The 22,216-nt window shown below is 37.3% G+C and overlaps 1 protein-coding gene across 8 annotated transcripts in view; it reads left to right on the plus strand.

The window, feature by feature from the left end:
• PIEZO2 (piezo type mechanosensitive ion channel component 2) overlaps positions 1-22,216 on the plus strand; it is a 283,367-nt gene that overhangs the window by 185,420 nt on the left and 75,731 nt on the right. For 3 of the 8 annotated variants that reach the window (XM_088173061.1, XM_088173074.1, XM_088173073.1), the window contains exons 8-18: positions 1,065-1,227; positions 6,186-6,317; positions 7,381-7,419; positions 8,759-8,897; positions 9,226-9,359; positions 11,433-11,669; positions 14,583-14,706; positions 16,212-16,459; positions 17,095-17,243; positions 17,997-18,170; positions 21,398-21,439. In XM_088173061.1, coding sequence (XP_088029187.1) covers positions 1,065-1,227; positions 6,186-6,317; positions 7,381-7,419; positions 8,759-8,897; positions 9,226-9,359; positions 11,433-11,669; positions 14,583-14,706; positions 16,212-16,459; positions 17,095-17,243; positions 17,997-18,170; positions 21,398-21,439 — 1,581 coding nt within the window. The remainder of the gene's footprint in view (positions 1-1,064; positions 1,228-6,185; positions 6,318-7,380; positions 7,420-8,758; positions 8,898-9,225; positions 9,360-11,432; positions 11,670-14,582; positions 14,707-16,211; positions 16,460-17,094; positions 17,244-17,996; positions 18,171-21,397; positions 21,440-22,216) is intronic. The other 5 variants (XM_088173083.1, XM_088173064.1, XM_088173094.1 and 2 more) reach the window with 3 other exon arrangements.

Below are 22,216 nucleotides of genomic sequence, written 5' to 3' on the forward strand. Positions count from 1 at the left end.
GAACAATAGTTTGGGATTTACTGTATTTACTGTTCTACCAATAAGGAGATCTTCTTAATTGTCTCTTAAACCTTTTTTTGGTAAAAAATGAAAACTCTCACAGACATTACGCTAGAAAAAGCATTTGTCAATAGACAAAAGTATTTATAATGAATACTGATACATTCTACTGGTTGCTCATGTCCTAACTTTGGAATTCTGCAAGCTATTTTACAAGGAAAGAGCCAGATTAATTATTGTTTCCTATTAGTTTTGTTTCAGTTTTTAACACATCTACTAAGCATCCAACATATTGTATTAAATTGGAAATGTTGGGAATATTTTTAATACTAAGTGGGTTTTTTGCCAACATACGTTCCTTACTTGATAGAAATATTGTGTAATCCCAGTTTTTCCAGAAACATCAAATATCTCATGTCATTGATAATAATACTTCTAATTAATTTTTCTTCTTTTTCTTCCCTAATTATTTTGATCATCTTAAACAATAACCTTTCTGAATATTTTCATTTTTTGTTCACAAAAGTTATGAGTTCAATAGAGCCCTGTATGTTTCTAAACATTGGCATAGTTAGATTAAAATTTATTAATAGTATTAGCTTTTTAAATAAAAGACCAGTAAACTGTTCAGTGTGCCAAGAAGATATACTTTACAGCTGTGTCCTGGCAGGGTGACTGAAATAGTGTTACACGTCAGTTTACTAAATCTCTCTGAAATGTCATGTTACTGTGATTTGCCAAATGGACTTGAAGCCAGATTTTCTTGTCCCACTTTCTGTAGCTCTGGATCTACAGGGAGCAGGTCATTGCAAGTTTTCTCATTGGACATAGTAGATGGAATGTTATTATACTCCCATTTTTTCATGTTGAAAAGTGATTGCAAAAAACCACTTCTTATGACTAAATATGTGGAATGTATTTTAGATGTGATGGCAGATGCTATTTTTGAACAGAGCAATTGGTATTGAACATAAGCAAAAATTGCCCTCCAAAATATTTCTAAACATTTTTAAGGTTTGATGCTTATTATCTAATGTGGCTGCTTTGCTTTTTTATATTCACAGGTTGTTCGGTGTCACTTCCCTTACTCAGACAAACTGCTCAAGCACTTGGATGATCATCAAAAATCAAGAGTTACATTGGTATCACCATGCTAATCCAATCTTACTGCTGGTGATGTACTACACCCTGGCAACTCTCATTCGTCTCTGGCTGCAAGAGCCCATTGTAAGGATAACTTCCTTCTCTCTTCCCATCACTAATGACTGTGACACTGGCCAGTGCAGATACTTGCTAACAGAAGTGCAAAAATTTAGGAATATTAAGGGAAATGGACAGCAAGCTAAAGGTGGTACTTTGAATTTGGTCTTTTCACTAAGTGTCTCCAAGGGTCTGATCTAACATGGATATTATTCTTAAAATCATCAGGACAATTATGTGAGGAATGCAATGGCAGAACATTAATGCTTTGATTTGGAAAGCAGGCATCAATATGCAGTAGTGGCTGGACCTGATGGACTCAATGATCTTAAAAGTCTTTTCCAGCCTAAATGATTCTATGTCTGTGATTCAAGTTTAGGTGCTATCAAGTGAAATGCCAACACCTAAGGTTTGTCTACCAGAACAGAGGTAGGATGCATTTTGGCACAGGATACTCTAAGACAAAACACATATTTGCAATTTTATCATAGATGCAGAAAAATTTTCTTAAAACTTTTCCTCCTGTGTGCCTGAGTGAAAATCCAGCTTTCATTTAAGAGCAAGAAAATTTTTACTTCTTCCTGTTTCAGAGGAAAATGGGTATTCAAGAACCCAGAGGTACCTTAAAAGCTTAGAAACTGAAAGTATAAAAAGGATGATCCTAGGCATTACTTGTATTAATTCCCTGATCCTCATAGGCCTGATGTGAATTTTTGAGTTGAGGTTTAATACTACTGTAAACCACAATGAAAATACTCATAACTGTGATGTGAATTAGTGGAGTTTGTAGAAGCAAGTAAAAATGTTTAAGGTTTTCTTATTTTAAAGGTGTTTCTTCATATAATGGATAATGTAACTGTTTAACATTTAAAAAGGCAATCAAAATACATCACCTCTGAATTGAGATGTCTGGTATTTGGGGGTGTTATATATATGGCTTCAAAAGGTGAATGATACCAGATCCATCACCTTCAGCTATTAAAAAATGGTGTCATAAGTTTCCAGAAATCGTAATACCATCTTTTCTGAAGTCACATCATTGTGGCCCAGTACCCTCTGGCATTGGGTATTTTTAGGGTATTTTTTTATTTTATTTTTTCTGCAGCTGCAGCTTCTAGAAACTAGATGATCTTTTATTCTTTTTTCTTTCCTTAAATGAAAACCGAGATTTCCAGATAATAATATGATTTTAGCACTGGGGCTGTAACTAAAACTTCACATCTCACAAACTGCTTAGTAAAACCGTAAGAACTACCCACAAAGGAGTAACCACATGTGAAATGCAGTTAGTGTGAGCTGTGTGATCTCAGCAAGTCTGGGAATTGATTTCCAGTACCTGTGCTGTTTTCATCCAACAGTCACCATCTAAAAGTTTGGTGTTGGACCTAAGTTAGTTGCTGTGCTTTTTCAGTGGAGAGAAGTGTGTCTTTCTGTCTAGGAGAGAGTGAATGCTGCAATTTGCTACAGAGACTTGAGAGGAAGTATAGTGGTCTTGCTTTTTTTTAGACTGCTTGTGGTGTCTGAGATAGATATTCCCATAAAGCACTAAAACCAGTCTCTGAGAACTGCCAACAAGTGAAATTAGAGATGCTTTCCAAGCAGTTGACCTAGAGTAAGTATTAAAAGACATTAATTTAAGAAACACTGATGTCAAACTCATGGCTACATGAGAGGCAATACAAAGTCTTGGCACTCCCAAGGGAACTTCAGATGCCAGGGAAATGATGCTTCCCTCCAAAGATAAATGGATGGTTTAAAAAGGGAACACTGTAAAGGAAAAAGTACCTTTGCACTAATGCTTATTTTTGATGCACAGGATGTTAGTGATGCAAGTGTTTGTCATTAGAAAGAGATGCTGAGATTTGCAAAATTTATGTGTTTTCTGTGTTTTGCACACATCCTCCTTAAGGCTTTTTTTTTATCTATGTGCATTTTGGTTTTGTTTAGTGGTGTCATAGATCAGGATTTAAAATTTCTCTTACTAGCTTTTCCCTGGTAGGCTACATTCTCAGTTATTTAAATCCAGAAATAATTGCATTCCAGGTCTCATGGAAATATTTTTGAAATTGTGGTGCATTTGATTCATTATGGAACTAAGTGTATAACCTGCCTTTGCAGTCCCCAGTGATTTTGAAGTTACTCTGTATTTAGGATCTCACTACTAACCTATCTGAAGTTTAATAAATGGCAAAGACAAAATGCTGTGAGGTGTTTAGTGTATAGAAGTTGTTCTCTATATACTGCTGTTCAAAAGAAGCTCTTGAACAAAATCTGTTTTTACCAAAACAAGAAAAAAATACTTTTTCAGTCAAAAAAGATTACATAAGCTAAATATAATACTGATATAGCAGATGCTAAAAGCAGAGTAAAACATGTAGTCCTGAAGGTTATTTTTTCTTGTGTGAATTACATCTTGAAGTCCTCTTGGGGATAAAATTCCTCCTGGATTGCAGCAAGAATTATCTTTGAGACAGATGCTCTTAAGAGTGTCTCTAAATGCTGCAGGTGATGAACAATCTTAAAGGAACACCCCCCACTTCAAATCTTGAGTTTCAGGGTTCAGTTTTTAGTGTGTGCACCACAACGCCAAAGTATGGCATGTATGAAATTTCACTGTGTGCTCTCCATGTGGGATTCTGAATGGATCTTACTCATGCAAAGTGACTGTGGCAGTCAGTGGAAGATTTGCTTTTCTTATGCTTTCTATTTTGGATCCTGACTTGCTCTAGCATTAAGTCTTGTGAAATTCTACCTCTGCAAATAAGAAAAAGCAATCTGTCTCTGGAGATTTCAGCTCACAGTTGTAACTGCTAGTGCTGAATATATGAATAGAGCCCATTCATTCTGGGCTGTGAGTGGTAAGTAATAGTACAGGAGTCAGCAGAGTTACAGCAGTTGAATGTGGAGTCCTCTTATAAAATTTTTATAATTGTTTGAATTAAAAGGTATTTAAGAGTTTCTGAGGAAGAACTGAAAAAAGTAATCAAGTCAAAGGACTCTCACAAGCTGTGCTTGTGTGACTGGTACTGTGTTTTCTGACTTTTCTTCCCCTTCTGAGAAAGAGCAAACAAGATTTCCCACCCTTCTGTGTTGTGTCTAAGGCTAAAAATATCTTACTGAAAGAATTGAGTGTCTTAGGTCTTTTGTATTGTTTTTGTCACCCTGGTGCCAAACTAAATGCCTTTGATAAGCAGTTCTTTATGATTCATATTTATATTAAAGTCTCAAATGGCAGTGACAGTATTTTAAGCACGGAATCAGTTTATTTCATCTTACAATTTTACTAGGAATGCCCTTTTACAATCAAATATAAATATACAATCATATGTGAAATGTACTACCATTTCCTCTGAGAAGTGAAACTAAATTAATAATCATTGTTTATCCAAGTCAAGTGAAAAATAGGACCTTGCTGCTAGAATTGGAATGAAGAGAGTTTCAAAATGAGCTAGGATATTTGGATGTCCTGTTCCCGTGGGTAGCTTTGCAGACCTCTGCCCAGCATCCTGATTTATTCTTCTATTACATCAGAGGATTTGGCCCAAGCAATGAGAGCAGCTGCCACTAGCAAGCTGCCACTCAGGAGGCACAGTGCAGGAAGAGCCCTGGTAGGGCTCAAAGAGAAGATACAACCTACAGTGGTTTGGATTCCTCCATAACTTAGTGATAACATTTACCATCTCAGATGGAGAAATAGACAACGTGGATTAGAGATAATCACAGCCACTGTCCAGGTTGGAAGGAACTTGGGAAGATCATGTGAAGCAACTTCTTCTGAGAGCAGGGCCTCAGATTATATTATATATATGTATATGATTTTTAATTTATTGTTTAATACTCAGAAAGTGTTTTCCTGAAGCAAATTATGTCCTTAGCCTTTTGTCCTATAACTATGCCTTCCTGTGAGAAGACTACCCTTGTCTTCCCTAAAACTGTAATTTTATTGCTATAAATTGGAAAAAATCCCCTAATTCCTGCATCCTTCAGCTTCTCCAAACCTCTAATCGTCTTGACAATTCTCTGTGGGATCCTCCCCAGATTTTCTGTGTCTCTCTTGAGCTGGGGATGCCAGAATTGCATTTCAGGTATGGCCTGACACTTGCCAGGCACAGTGGAATAATCAGCTCCTTTGATCTGCTGGCAGTACTCTGGCTGATGCAGTCCAGGACATGTCTGCCTTCATTGCTGCTGGAGTGCAGTCCACTGCTGGCTCTATTTCATCTTGCTGTTCATCAGAGCCTATTCCACAAAGTTGCTTCCCACACAGTCTGTCCACAGGCTTTACTGTTATTTGGGTTTATTTCAACTGCAGGACTTTATCTTTGTTACACCCTGTGCAGTTTTTGTTGTCCTACCTCTGTATGGTAAGTCCTTCTTCTGGCCCATTTATCTCCTCCCAGTTCAGTGTCATTCACAAATTTTGTGTGGGTGCAATTCCATCCAAATAGTTTTGAATAGGACCAGACCTAGTGCCAGTCTCTGAGCAGCTTCACTCATGGAAATCTACCTTTTTGTCTTTGAGCCTTTACCCTACTTGGGGAAAGGCAGTTTAGCTATTTCTCCACCCATCTTGTGCTCCATTTGTCAAGTCCATTTCTTAACAGCTTGTCAGCAAAGACATTATGGAACAGTGGTCAAAAATGCTGAAATCGAGGTAGCATACGCTGCCTAGTAAATGAAACATTGTACCTTGCAGTTTTTATATTTTATATATTTGTATATGCTTGTGGTATGGTTATATGATAAGCTAAGGTAGTAAGGAGGTCTGTGTAATTCTGCTGTCATGTAACTAGCAGCTATAGAAAAGCTCTGTCATTGTTTCTGAAAATGTCATCTCAGAGTCACCTATCATAAACCAAGTGTGTTAGCCACTAAAAGATGCTTGAGACACACTTTGGAGAGGGAACATCATTTGGGGGGAAATTTCAGCTCCTCTGCAAAGATTGACAGAGCTATAGCTAGTGCTGTCATTTGTTGTCATTTAGCAGACGCCTGATGAAGAGAAATCTGTCAGCAGGGAAGATGACAAAGAAGTTCCCTGCAGCCCAGTTCCAATGACAGCGGAGAGGAGGCGCAGTCTGTGGTATGCCAGCCACTATACAACTGATGAGAGAAAAGTAAGACTGGGGGAGAAGGGTCTCTGCATTGCACAATTACTTTGCATTAAGGGAAGCAGTGTTATGTAGCTTGCAAGTAAGATCTCCATGTGAGATTTTACTATAAATCAGATAAAATATCAAGACTGCATGGCAGAGTAGGATAGGAATATGTTTTGTAAAAATGAATGAAACAGAACCAGAAACCAGTGTAAGGATGTAAACAAAAAGCATGCTCTATGTTTTTGGCTTCCACATTTAAAAAGTATAGGACTGGGCTTTTGACTTGGGGTCATTATCTTTGAGCCAACCAGCTAGAAAGTCTGTCAGGGAGCTAAACCTGATGTAAAGATCTGATCTGCCTTGTAACTACTAATTGGCACTGTCATTGGTGAGTGGGGACTGCCAGCTTCTCTTCTCCTAAGCCTACTGGTGTCCTTCTTGAAGATACAAAGCAAGGCAGTTTAGGCAGTTGTGTAAAATATCCTGGAAAGGTCCAGCTCTCTACCACCTGTCTGCACCAGCTGCACTGCTAAATTTCATTTGTTGAGTTATTGTCAAATTTGGGACATACGAACATTCATAAACCACATATACTGAAGCCCCAAGAAATCCACTATAATAATAGTAATGGGAAATGAGCTGGCAAATGAATAAAGAATAGTATTTTGTATTTGCATCACCATTTTATGGAACTATTTTTATAATTGCAGTAATTCTAATGATTGTTTAAAAACTTAGTTTTTAAGCATTGGATCATTAGAAAAACATTAGAAAGCAGTTAATCAGTATAAAACAATACTGATTAATTCTTTGACCTAATATACAAAATTTCAATGCAACATTCTCGGTTCTGGTTTAAAATTCACAGGAATATACAGCAAAATTGTGTCAATGCTATGGCACACTGAATATAATATTATGGTATTGTACCATTCTGTTGGCTTTTTAAGAATTCCTTCTGAATTTCTTGGTGCAAATCTGCAAAAGTCAGCATATCTGCATGCATGTATTCAAGAATTCAGACTTACTAATGCTTGAGCTGTGCTTCTGTAATAATTTGTTCTTGCATTGCTTTTTGCAGCTTCTGTCAATGACCCAAGATGAATACAAGCCATCGGATGTTAGTATACTACTAGTCTTTGTAATTTTGCAACTCTTCTCAATGTGTTTAAATACAGACAACAATGATACATGCAGATAAAACCTTAGATGACATTTGTAAAACTTCTAGATGTATGGTTTTCCTGCCATTTACCCTATAATTTTGATTATTCTAAATGTAATTGTCTTCTGCTTCCTTAATAATTTCCCTGAGAAAACACTGATTGATCACTTGAAATTAACCTGCTTGTAGTAGTACCAACTGGCAAACGATCTTTGCTATTTCATTGGGTTTTAATAAGGTATGAAAATATGCTTTCTAATGCAAGCCACCTTTAAATTTGATTTAGTTTCTTTGCTATATTTTTTTATTTCATTCATGTTGGAATGCTCAGGCCCTTAAAGCATGACCGACAACACATATGACTTCAATTTACAGATTACAGAAAATCCAAGTCTGTATTTGAACAGGCTGCAAATGATCCATTTATCTTGACTGCTATAGACCTTAGCAGACTCTGAAAGCAGAAACAGTCCCCTCTGTTTAGCACACACAGAAGAATGGAGATGAAGATGAATTTTAGGAACATCTGTAGCCTAATCTAAATGTACTCCACAGTCTGTATTTGGTGCAGCTGGATATGACTGAACATAACCCAGATACTATTCTGAAACAGTTCACAGGCTGTTGCACATGTCTGTGCATAGTTCTGACAAGCAAGGTATGCTCCTATCTCACAGCCTGAGCAGAAGTCAGTCTTGAGCACATATTGCCATCGCTAGCCCATTGCATGTGAATTTCTGCCAATAGGAGAGATACTGATGATTGTGATACCTGGAGCCCTTATCCAAACAAGCACAAGGGCTGAAATTGAGGTCACAAAAATAAAACAATGGAAGAGTTTAATTATGTTGAATTATCACTACCAAGTGACAAAAATGTGTCATCAATAACAATTATTACCACAAGTAGTTTTATTAACAACTGCAAATATAGATCTCACTACTAATAATTCAAATTGGAAAGTCATTTTTAGCCATTATTTTAATAACTACTGGAAATAATTAGATGTGAACTGAAGTCTGAATATCCTGATGTAGTAATTTGCCTGAGAAGAAGGTTGAATTTTTGGTTACTTCTGTTGATATGACATAAAAATCTAACAACAATTAATTGTGGGAGCTGTTCTGTGTTACTTTTGCATGCAACATGACTGTAACGTATCAGTTCCTTGGAAATAACTGCAGCTACTTGTTAAGCTCTTTTAACATTGGCACTCCAAGAGTAGCAAAACTCAGGAGTCCCACTCTTCTAAGAGCCGTGGTAAATGCAGTGCCTCTCTCTGGTGTCCTGGCAGGTGCTGCTGGTAACAGTGAACGGGAACCCTGCTGACTATCACACCATCCACCCCTCACTGCCACTAGAAAATGGTCCAGCCAAAGCAGACATGTACTCCACACCACAGTACAAGTGGGAGCCTTCAGATGGCATGTCAGGTAGTAAATTGCCTGGGAATTCTCATTTTTTCCATGTGTTTTTCTTCTTCTGTATCTCCAGTTACTGCCTCTAGCATTTCTTGTCATTTTGGTAAGCTCTTTGGCCTGTTAAAGTTAAATAATTGCTGTCACCTTACAGTGATGGATGCCCATATGGCAGTTTTGTAAACTGGGCTGTATATCATCCAAAGTACTTTGCCTTGCCTACCAACAGAGTGATTTGAAGTAGCCTTCAGAGTGATTGCAAGCAAAATAATTTCAGGAGAGGATGCATGTACTATCTTTACACCAGCATGGATTGCAAATAAGAATTTCTTTTTCTACTTAGAAAAGGAAGAGGAGGAGGAGGAAGAAGAGGAAATTACTCAGGAGGAAAAAGAAAATGTTAAATTACATGCCCTGGTCTCTGTGTTTCAATTTATCATGAAACAAAGCTACATTTGTGCTCTGATAGCTATGATGGTAAGTACTGGCAACAAAAGGAATAATGCTGTTGATTTTACAAAAGTGTCTTCTGCATACTTTTCTGAACGTAGTCTCATCGGCTGGTTTTCACCAAGTCTTTGTGTCAGGCTTAAAAAATATCAAGATGGTGTCTGCATCATTTGAAACCCATTTTAGGTTATTAATGCATAATTCCCAGGCCTGTTACAGACCTTTAAATAGGGCAACACATTTCCAGAGCTGGGAGCCCCAAGCTTTTTTGTCTGTTGAATATCAGAAAACCACTTGGTCTCAGTTTTCTATTGATTGCCAAGCTTCTGCACAAGCAGGTTTGTCATGTGTTTGCACCACCCAGAAATTTACCTATATAACTAAAGTATGTCATGTTGATATAGAAAACTATAAAAATATTGTTTCTAATTCAGGTGATGTATGCATCCAATAACTCTCTGAGAAAAAAAAGGATCTGTAAAACCTGGTTTCCTGGACTGACACAGAAAGATCTCAAGGAAAATACAATTTTGTGCCAAGGCAGGCTTTTGTGCTGTTTTACTTATCACCCTTCTTTCTCTTTTTCATGCCACTGCTTGTTTTTAAGCCTCCTTGTTGCAAATACTTTGAGCTGCATTATACCAAGGTTTCCACATAATGATTAGATGTCTTTCTATATTCCCAATGCAAGCTTTGCTTTTACTGTTTTGGAAAAGTTTCAACTATGATGAAATTAACCATAAAGCTTCTTGGCCCAATTTTGCATTAAAAATGGTAAAACAAATTACCTTGGCTGCCTCTCGTTTGCATAAAGTTTCAAACTTTATTTGCTGTCTTTTAACACAAAAAGTTTCCCCTGTAAATAAGGAAGGCTCCTTGTGCAAAATGTGGATCTGGATTAATGCATTCTGAGACATTAGCAAGTAGTTAGTTGTTTTCATATTGACACAGAAACTTTTTTCCTCTTTTTTTAAACTCATTTACTTCTTAGATAATAGAATGGTTTGGGTTGGAAGGGACCTTAAAAGTTACCTGGTTCCACCCCCCCGCCTTGGGCAGAGTCACCTACTAGACCAGGTTCTGCATTTCCCTTTTGATTAATTCCCAGGGTTATATCTCTCAATATAAAAGGGGACTATATACTTACTTGTAGTTTAATGCTAGCTTTTCTCTTCATGACATATTCTGATTTTATGTGATCCAAATTAATTTATGAATTTATTTGTAGTATGTTCTGATGCAAATTGCATTTATACTACAGCCAAAGACAGCTGTGTGTAACCTATTTTATCATATGAGGATGGAGAAGTAGCATATCAGTGTTTTTCACATGCCCTTGAAAGACATAATTTCCAGGAGGGCTAAGCTAACCTGCTAGAAATAGTCCTAATGATTAATAATTTTCTTTTTTTAATGCTTTATTGACGATTATTCCACAGTTATAGCAGCATATATACAGCTAAATTTAATCCTAAATCAACAACACCATGTGGATTAAAAAACTCTTAAACGCTCCTAAATCCTTTTCTTGGGTTTTTAATGGAGAAGTTTTCAATTCTGAGAGCTGTAGAAAACATTCTGTAGTTGTGAGTATTCAGGTAGTCTACCACAGTTACTGTAGACTAAATGTTCTACAGGTTAGGTGGGTGCACACTGTAGCTTTCCATTTTAAACTGATTCCACAAAAGCTAGAGCAGTATGGAGTTAATGCTGTTTTGGAATGCTGTCAAAGGCCTTGAATGCAGTACCCATTGATTAGGTTTTGCTATCTCTAGTCTGAATTCTTTGCTGCTGTTTTGCAAGAAAAATTTCTGTGCTCAAATTTTATTTTTCGTCTCTTTTACTTTGGTCTAATGAGAAGCAATGAGTCTGCTTACAAAGTGCAGCTAATGCATCAAGCAGGGTTTGCCCTCAGAATCTACTTTCTGCACGTTCTCCAAAGGGTTTATTTTAGCTGGTGATTAATATGGGTGAGAGTCTGATAAAAATTAAAATCTGCACTGAGTAGAGAAGTGTAAACGAAGTGTAACTGGAAATATGCATGTGTTGTTCCTGAATTCATCTGTGGACATTTTTTCTTCTCTTTCCTCCTTCCACAAGGCATGGAGCATCACATATCACAGCTGGTTGACTTTTGTGTTACTGATCTGGTCTTGCACATTGTGGATGATTCGGGACCGAAGGAAATACGCCATGATCAGTTCACCATTCATGGTTTTTTATGGAAATTTATTGCTAATATTGCAGTATATATGGAGTATTGAACTCAAGAACGATGAACTTCCTCAAGTATCTGGTTTTTTAAAAAGAAAGGAACCTGGGGAGTTGGCATCAAAGGTAAGAGTAACAAACAGCTGAGATTTATTTATGAAAACACAAAATATATTGTGATAAAAATATTAGTCTCTTGAAATTTCTTTAAGAGTCCATCCACAGTACTTGGTGTAACCACTTTCAGTAGCAATTCTAAAATAAAGGTTTAGAAATCCTTAGAAAGAAATAATTAGAAAATATGTTCAGAAAACTGCTTCTTGCATATTAAGCTAATACTAGAGCAAATGTTTCAAACACCTTTTAGGTTTTCATGATAATTCTGTAGAAAATACTTGGTGAATTGAAATTGCTCACTGGTTTGATTTCATAAACTGGATTCAAAACTAGATGTTATTTGATTCACTAGATTAATACCCATGGGCTGTCAGATCTGTCTGCAACTGTGATGGCAACTGGAACTGTGTTATCATTGTAATTACCAATACTACTCACTCCCTAATGGTTTGGCACAAACAGCAGCATGTAGCTGTGGCTGAGTTTTAATTCTTTGTCCTTACACCTGAAGCAGCATGAGTTGAAATCCATTTCAGGTTAGAACCAAGAGAATTTGCTGACCCCTGTGCATGATAGATTTTTTTTTCTTTAATGTCTTGAAAATGCATTTTGTTCTGCAAGTTTGCTCCTGGGAGAGGGACTGAGCAAAAATGGGATGTTTTTTCCTAGAGCACCCAAGAGGGACATCTCAGGGAGTGCATCTATTTGGCACTGCTCCCTTGTGCTAAGTGGATCACTTCCCTTGTGACTTCTAATTACAATTTAAGTTGATTCTGTATGTCATCTTCCTTGTTGGCAATACCCTTTGGGTATTACCCTTTCTGGGTCTTTAATGCATTTGAAAGTTAGTGAGTGCTGTATTATTTCTCTTGTAAAGGTAGGGCTAGTTTGGCAAGAGGGATAAAGCTCAAGGGGTTCTGCAAGAGTTCTACATTTTTTTTCAATTACTTCATAAATCTCTAAGGAGTTTTAACTGTCTTACTATTTCATTCCCTTTGGCATTGTTTCTTATTGGCTATATCATCATTTGATGATCTTGTCTAAAAACAGATGCTGTCAAGAAAGGAAGATGTTGTGTATATATGGTGATTTGATCTCATCCATAAAGCAATTAGGTGTTTTATGGGTTTTTTTAAGCTGAATAAAATTCACTCCTTAACTTTCATAGAATCACACAATAGTTGAAGCCAAAAGAGACTTCTGGAGGTGATTGGTTCAACTCTCAAGCAGTCATCTAGACTTGATTGCCCAGGGCAGTGTCTAGATGGCTTTTGAATATCCCTAAGAGTGGAAACTCTTGTTACATCCTGGGGTAACCTGTACCAGTGCTCAATTACCCTCACAGGAAAAAGTGTTTCCTGATGTTCAGAGGGAACCTCCCAAATACCAGTTTGTGCCTATTGCCTCTGTTCCCATCACTGAGCACCACTGAAGAGAGTCTGGCTCCAACCTCTGTGCACCTCCCTTTACATTTTTATAGATATTGAGTGAGTCTCTCTTTAGGGCACAAGCAACTCTGTACCTCCCTTTATTCCTGACTTAAAGTCCTTTGAATAATGGTGGCATTTAAATGAAGACTGGATACTGTATTCTGCAGAAAGAAGAATAGAAGCGTACTGTTCTTCTTTCTGCAAAAGTGTCTGTATGCTATATGTGTTTCCTGGTCTGAAAATGAGATAAAATCTATACTCTGAAAGGTGACTAAAAGTATTTCTTTGGTCTGCAACCCTTCAAGACTTTTCTTAGAGCCAGCTTTGGCTCTGGAAATACCAAGTAGAACAAGGGAGTAAATGTAGCAGGAGGTCAGAACTGATCACTGGAGAAGAAAGTCTGTGTTTTCCAATATCAAAGGTTTGTGCTGCAAAAGCCAGAGCTCCAGGAGGTATCTGGGAAAGCTGTGACAAGTCACATAGGCTGACAGTCTGCTGCTGTGGCTCAGTGTTAGCAGCAGTGTCAATAAAAAATGCCCTCTCCTGGGAGCAATCCTTTTCCCCATTAAGGTCTTGTGAGTTAGAAAAAAAATACGTTGTACCACTGGCCTTTTCATTCTATTGTGTGCAAAGTATTTGACTCTTATGTGCTTCCTCTTTGAAATTTTGTTCTTCTAGTTAGGTAGTGAAATAAGCAAAAGGAAATTAGCAAAAACTTTGTGGAAAGTAAGCATAAAATCAAGTGTGACAACAGGCATCATGTTGTTTTCTAAATTTTGTCCATCTCTTGGTATTGCAAGCTGTTGAATTTAGCTTTTTGCAAAACACAGAAATGCACTCTTCACTAAAGAGATCCATTTATTTCTAAGGTGTCCTGCTGTTACTGAATTATCATCTCTTGAAGCTCTTAAAAGAATTAAGAGCTATCTCAACTTTTGTAACTGTTCCAAATGCAAGGCATATCCCATCCCCTGCGTCTTCTGTAACTGCAAGACATACAAAAAATTAATTTTTAAATTAATTGTGTCTAAGCACCTGAAGTAACAAACCTCCTATATCAAAATATTTATTATATACAAAACCATGATAATGACAATACGCTCTTGCATGTGCTCTTCATTGAAAAAGACGTAAAAAATGAACAAAAAAACAACAAATGGGAATTTTACCAATCAATGCATAATAAGAAGATCCCTAAGCTTATAAGACAGTAGTTAAAAACTGAATAAAATAGGGTAGGAATAGATGCATATAGTTGAATACCTTTAAGAAATGGAAAAGTGCAAATGAAACAAAGTTGTCTGTAGTGCAGGATGTTTCCTAAATAACACAACTTGCCCTGAGATGCACTTTGACACCAGTGCCATCACTGCCATTTTCTGAGAGACAGAGAAAACAAAGGCATGCAAAGTTTGTGAAAACCTGTGCTTGTATGAGTAGGACATAGGATATACAATTAGTCTGTTGGTTTTGTTTTGATTTTTGTTTGCAGATTCTTTTCACAATTACTTTCTGGCTACTGCTTAGGCAACACCTCACTGAACAGAAAGCACTTCGGCTAAAAGAAGCTACTTTATCTGAGGTCAAAGTTGGAAGTGAAGAAAATGAAGAAAAAGGTAAAGCCAGATCCAATTTAGTCCTTCAGTCATGATAGAAGTTCCAGTTACTGCGTTTCTCTGATGCTGAAAGCAATTAGCAAGGTATCTCTTATTAGCTAAGAAAGATTACAAAATCCATGTGCAGCTATCTCTCAGATATAAAAGTAAAACACTTTAGAACTTTAGAAATTCAAATAAAATGTTCTTTACTGGAAGGTAATAAAATTACTAATTTTTGAAAGATCATGGAACTTTCAAATTATTAGTTTACTGCTGTGTTCCCAAGTCGAATCAGGGAATTAATTGCCTAAAGTTTAATCACAAGAGATGAGTTTACGTAGGAAAAGTTGCTAAATTCCTTGAAAGTTGTGTTGGTATGTAAACTCTTTTACAGACACAGAAGTTAAACTACAAATTTCAGTGGAAAAAATAAACATATATTTTTTCAGTGCAGGGGCTCAAACACACCTGAGAGCAAAGTTTACTTTTATAGATTCAGCTTATCTAACAAATCAGTGACCTGTTCTTTCTTTTGCTACTGAGCACATGTTTCTCCAAACATTCCTTGCCCTCTTTCTCTCTGGATGTCAAACTGAAAAAGTTCAGTGCACTGAAATGGTAGAAAGTGAGCCCTGGAAGCAGTGGTGTGGTTCTGTCTCTGATTAATTACAATCCTTGCCTTAGTAAAACATCTGATCAGTGTCAAAACTGTACTACAGGCATTTTCAAGGGAAGAGTCTGAGGAGGGGGATGATGACTGGGACAAAAGGAGTGGGCAAGCCTTTTGATGGTGAAGTTTCAACATTACTCTCAAGGGAAAGAAAAGCAACTGTACTGTATGGTTTTGGTAGGCCCTGTTATCTAGATTCTTGCACACATGTACTTGCTGCTGTGGGGACACTTACTCTGCCCTCCACATACATCATAAGGTTAATAACTGGGGAATCTTGACCTCTTCATACTGATGTGTTAGTGCAGGATTTATATTTTTCAAGCTTGTTTGGGGTTATGTTAATGTTTTCCCTTGCTTGTGGTTTTTGGAGATAAACACAATATTATCTAAAGGACAAAACTCAAGACAGGAGGTTTGAAATCGAGATGAAAGTTTAAACTCAAGATGTGAGGTTTCTGGTGGTGCTGGTGGTTTCTTTGTTTTCCAGTTTAAAAGGTTGCTTACTTGAGAGTACAAGCATTGCCATGGAAAGTGTTTTGGTTATTATCCATTATGCAACCCTTAGGCTCTAATTTTCCACTGCAACTGCTGGCGTTTCAGACAAAGTGAAGATGGGTGTCTGGTAAGGACGTATAGCCATGTGCTCTATGGCTCCAGCAGCAGGTTTAAGCTCATATGAAGTTAAAACCCTTTTCCTTGCTCTGGCAGCATGCACGATTAGTAATTAGTCTCCTGTGAATATTGAGTTTTAAGTTTCTGTGTTGTGTGTACAGATTTTACCTTCCACCCATTTAAATTCTTACTAAAAGTTGCCAGAAGAGACAGGCCAAATGTGGCTCTGTATTTGCAGAAGAGGAGTCGCAAGAGGGAGAAGTGGCAGAAGAACAGGAAGAGGAGAAGGAAGAGGAGGAAGAGGGAGAAGAGGAGGATGAACAGGATATTATGAAAGTCTTGGGGAACCTGGTGATGGCTATGTTAATCAAGTACTGGATTTACGTCTGTGGGGGCATGTTCTTCTTTGTCAGCTTTGAGGGTACAATTGTCATGTACAAAATCATCTACATGGTACTGTTCCTCTTCTGTGTGGCCCTCTACCAGGTAAGGGAGAACTGTGCTAACTGAATTTTAACCTTGAATAGAGCTATCGTACTTTTAGCTTGGTAATAAAGTAGCTCCAAATAGAATTCATGAACAGTGAATTTATCCTTTAGTTTAGACACAACAGAATAACACCATTTGAAGGGATTAATTAATTTTTCTCTGTTTTTTGGTTGTAGTGACAGGCAAAGTGCATGTAAATTAGATACAGTGCACACCTCAGCTCTACCATGCCACTTCATCATAAGCTTTGGAACCTTTGTGGAAAATTCTGAGTACTATGCACATTTTACATAGCCACCAGTTTTCGTTACAGCTAGTCCACACAGCTTCCACATCCCAATGAGCATGGGAGTCCCTCTCCTCCTGGACTTCCATCACCTAATGGTGATGAAATTAGGTGGCCCATGTCACATCAGAAATTTTTGCACAGAAGTCTTTACTTGAATGCATTTATGTCAGGAGTAAAAACTATCTCAAAAATCTGGGCCTGCCACTGGATAATCATTGCTTGCTTCAGAACAGCTAGGAAAAATAATGTTCTTCATCCTTGTTTGACAGTACAATGTTGTCAATATTTCTATCAGTGTCTTTGCCATCAGCTTGTGTCAGCATCTTTAGTATGTGATTTTCAGGTACACTATGAATGGTGGAGAAAGATTTTAAAGTACTTCTGGATGTCAGTGGTCGTTTACACAATGTTGGTACTTATCTTCATCTACACATACCAGTTTGAGTCATTCCCTGGATTGTGGAAGAACATGACAGGCCTGGATGAAAGGAAGTAAGTGGTTTTGATTAATTTTTTTATTTTTATCTTTGGATCTCTGAGTTCAGCATGATGGAAGGATCTGAGAGTAGTCTTCCTTCTTGTGGGAGAAAACCATCATGCAGCCATTCTCAGCATAGCTGACTTTAGGCATGCAGTTATGGAGCCATAGATTTATTGGTGTAAACACAGAAGTGAGCAAGACCAAGAGAGGAGCTGAGAGTTGCATTTTCTCCAATTGGCTGCCTAGACCTTTGAATTGCTTCTGTTCTCAATACAGTGCCAATACTTCTCATCACCACTTTGACCACAGGAACCAGATCCAGGGGAAGATTAAGGGTAGATCTGCAAGATGTTTGTAACTGGTTAATGTGAACCTGCTCTCCTGCTAATAAGGACTGGGTTTCTTCATCCTTATGATGATTTGGGCATTTCTCAAGAGAAATTAGAATTACATTAGAAAGTATAAGCAATATGAGTGACTCTCCAGTGCAGGACTTTCAGTCAGAGAAAACTCATCTGATTCAAGAGATCTGTGGCAGGGTTTGTTCATTTGACTGTACATTTACAGTACATCTCTACTTTACTGAGTCCAAACACAAGATACTTGCATTGTAAAACTTGCTAGTTTGGAAGAATTTTAGAAACCAAAACCACATAAGAAGTATCATCTCCTTATGTCCTATAGCAAATAATTTGTAGTAATGTCTCATGGAAAGAATATTTTGTGTGAAAAGATGCCTTAGTAGAATACTTTTTTTTTTCCAGACTAGAGGACCTTGGATTAAAACAGTTTTCTGTGGGTGATCTATTTACACGCATCTTTATCCCCACCTCCTTCCTACTGGTGTGTATCTTACACCTTCACTATTTCCATGATCAGTTTCTCCAGATCACAGATCTAAAAGCTGTAACCAGCAAACAGGACAACACTATTTACAGGTAAAGAAGCAAAGTAAATGGAACTATTGATTATCTGTATGGAAATACTGTTTCTGACTATCTTTTAACGCTCACTTTTCAGTAGATGTTATTTGCCTTTGCTATGACTACCTGGCTTAAAAAGAAAATGCACAGTATGCAGTATTCCACTACAATCAAAGTATCTGTCTCTCCCCATTTTCCCCTACACACTGAACTTCTTCATTTTAGGGTACATTTTCAAATGTATTAATGGTATTTATGGACTTATTTCATTGGCTTTGACCTTTCATGGGAGTTAGGTGCTTAACTACTGTGTGTGCCCTTTTGTATGTGTGTTTCTATCAGTAATAAGAAATATAGCTTTTATTTTGGGTCACTTTTCTTTTTTCAATGTCCATTTTGAGGGCCACATGAAGATTAGGAGATCTGTGGAACACACCACATTTGCATTGAACAGTTAGACCTTTTTGTAAAGCTCAACTTCAGAAATGGAAAAATTTCGAATTTGTGGTTGCTTTTCATAGTACTGACCCTTGGCTATGCTAGACATTTGGTGATTTCATCCAGATATCCATTAGCATTTTTTCATGAATCTGGTACATCACTTTTCCAGTGCTCAATTCTTATATGTTTTCCTGCATAAAAACCAATCTGACCTAGGATCCTGAGCCAGGAATATAAGAGAGAGAAATGGTTTTGTAGGACATAGTGTACTACATAGTGTTATGTTATGCAATGACAATTACTATTGCATTCATTCTTTGAAAAAAGCAATTAATTTAGACCATACTTTCAGAATGTTCACCTGTCTAGTGATAAGTGTATCTCAGCTGCACTTCTATGAGTGGGGACTAGCTGCATAACACCACATAAACCACAGGGTGTTATGGAATAATGCCAGTTACTTAACAGGGAATTATGTTCTAGGTTATGCAAGATTTACAAAGCATTTCAGATATTTTTCACACATTCAATTAGATATGAAGCTACTTCACAGTATACTGTATGATATAAGTTTGTGCCATGAGAATAAGCTCAACTTTTATGGAATGCTTCCAGTTTCTGTATTTAAATAATTACTAAGACCAGAACAGATCAAAATTGATAAAATTTCCCAATAAAGATGTGGGGGGATTAAACTTACCTTTTAAATGTCTGTCTGTGTAATAACTCTCACATTGCTCTTCTTGAATTGCTAGATGTGGTGGTAGATTCAAGGGTGCTTTTGTAATGGCCTGTGAGCAAACATCCCTTGCCCATAGCAGGCTTTTATGCAGCAGCAGGTACATGTTAACAGCTCTGAATTGGCCAAATCCTGAAAACAGAGCCCAGATATGTGTCTGAGCTGAAATGGGGTTGTTCCTGGGCTGAAGCATTTGAGGGAATGCTTTACATTTTGCAGTCACCCCGCAAGCTCTCTTGCAGCCCAAAGTTTGCACTTGCGCTGAGTAACGTAGGAAGTTTCCACCTCCCTTCTAGTGTGATCCAATTGACACAGAATAAAAAGACAAAAATCCCTGAAGCACTCGTAGGATTTTAATGGGTTCACTTTGCCTATGAAACCGCTAGTTGAAAATCTTTCCATTACACATGAAAGATACAAGAATGTTACACAGCTTCCCAAATGTTGGCATGAAGAGGATCACTGTAACTAAAGTCACTTTATTCCCGAAGGATGGAATTGCTGATGGTGAAGACACAAAATGTTTTAATGCATTGCAAGCAAACATTTTTTTGCCAGGAATAAGTAGCCTTGAGATACCATGCTGAAAGTGGACATTCACTGTTGTACCAGGCTTTTTATTAAATCACAGATGAAGAGAATCATCTGATACCATTAGCCTTTTAATCTTGGAAATAGAATGCTGGTTTTTTGAGTCTATATGTGTTCTAGATTGTATTAAGCAGTCACATAAGTAGCTAAATATCTTTAACTGTTAAATGCAACATATGTGCTGCATTTGCCATTTTGCAGTATTTTCAAAATCAAAAATATCACATATCTCATTTGTTCATCCTGAGAAGCTTTAACTATTGTGACCAGTACCCGAATCAGAACACTTTTCTCGGTTTGTTCTCCTACTAACTCTGCCTGGCATATGAAAATACAGCTGTTTCCTTCCCTTGATGCAATAAATCACAACTGAGCATCAGCTGACTTTATAGTTCAAAGTTTCACGATAAGACCTCAGCTGACATTTGTATTGGTGATGCATCAAGCTGGATAAGAACTAACACAACCACCAACTTCAGCTTAACAGTAATGCTAACAATAATTTAATTGCAGGGGCAATTAAAACAGATTCAAGATTCATATATATGTGTAGTTTTCTCTCAAAGCTGCTAAAACTTAATTTTCATTTTTGCTAGCATTTCTAAATTGCTTTTATGCTGCACCTTTGGCAGCAAAAAAATTTAAAGAAACAGAAACTTCATTTTGAGTAATAAGACAGAACTCAGTCCTTTCTTAAAATATTCACAGCAGCAGAGAGCTGGTCATGAAAGCAATAAAGAAAGTACATCCAGGTCCTCCATCTGCCTTTGAACTGCCAGGTGTGATTACAGTACTACAGTTGAAGAGTCCTGTTAAAATTGCTGAGAATGTTCATTTATTAAAATGCAGCTTCTCATGAGCAAAATTTGCAGAGTGAGTTGAAGAGTGAGGATCTGCTAGCTGCAAGGAGAGGACACAGAAACTGGCACACTGGAACTGGCAGAGTGAGGCACTTCTCACTATTTATGAAGGTGTCAGAACCGAGTGTCTCAGTTTTATATCTGCAAAAGAAAGAAATATTCTCTGATTAGGGCTTTCCAAACCCATTTCCATACTGTGCCATGAATTATGGGATGGCAGAGATAAAGGCTGTGAGGTAGATCATTTCTCTGACATGAAGCTCTGCCATAATTACCTTTACTTTAAAAAAATAAAAATTAAATGGTGGTATTCTAAGGTTTACTTAAAGTAAAGCAGTAAAGGCTGTTCTAACATTTTGAGGACTATGAAAATTATCTGTAGTTCTGACTGAAGTTGCACAGGATCTAAATGTCTAAGAGTTGCATTTATAAGCTTCCTAGACTTTTCACTGCATGGTGTATGTTAAAATTTCAGAGTGTGCATTGTTATGACAATGTGTCATAACACATTGGTAGACAGGAAAGTTCGTTCATTCCTATTTAACAGTTTTCTTTTCTCTCTCTAATTCATCTCCCATTTTCATCTTGTGCTTTCATCTCCCACCTCATAGCCATGCCAAAGTCAATGGCCGTGTATATCTAATAATTAATAGGTGGGTACTTCAATTCTTCCTTTCCTTTAAAACCATATATCTTATTTTTTTTGTTACTTCTTAGTTGCCTTAAAGCAAAGTATGTTCTTGCTGCGCAGTACTGTGAAGTAAGCAGGGAGATAACATTGTTCAGGTATTGCAGTTTCCTAAAGCTGATGAAGCAATTAATACAGCTACATATTTATACATTGTTTCTTCTCTCAGCTGAGAATTCTAAACTTTGCCCACGCCTCAATGCAGGAATAATTGGTGCTATTTGTAATTGGCTGCAGACAATAGATTTGGTTGAGGAGGCTCGTTTATCTACCCTTTGTTTGTGCATGGAAAGATGCATGCCTGCATGCGCCTATGTACACACAGACACACAAACACAAACACATTCCTCTCTTTCTCCAAGCATGTAAGCATGGGAATTTGAGGGCCTGTTCAGTTATGCACTAAGAGTTTGTGCAGACTGAAATTTCGGAGTTGGAAAGGGAACACTGAACCCACTGCATGCTAAGGCTGTTAATTCATGGGCTGAGTTGGGTGCTGCAGGATCCAAACTAGAAAAACTGCCATCATGATCATCCCTTTATAAATGACATCTTGAAAACTGTTCCATAAATTAGATTACTTTCAAAATACTTGATTTGAATAAATGTGAGCTATTTTTAAATCACCTCTGAGAATAGAAGGATTTCTGAGTTTTTGTCACTACTGAATATAAACAGAAAAACAAAGAAGATGCATTGTTTAGATATTTGTATCTGTTCTAACAAGTCAATTTATGAGTCA

Source organism: Sturnus vulgaris, chromosome 1, assembly GCF_052056855.1.
Source record: "Sturnus vulgaris isolate bStuVul1 chromosome 1, bStuVul1.hap1, whole genome shotgun sequence".
Lineage (NCBI taxonomy): Eukaryota > Metazoa > Chordata > Aves > Passeriformes > Sturnidae > Sturnus > Sturnus vulgaris.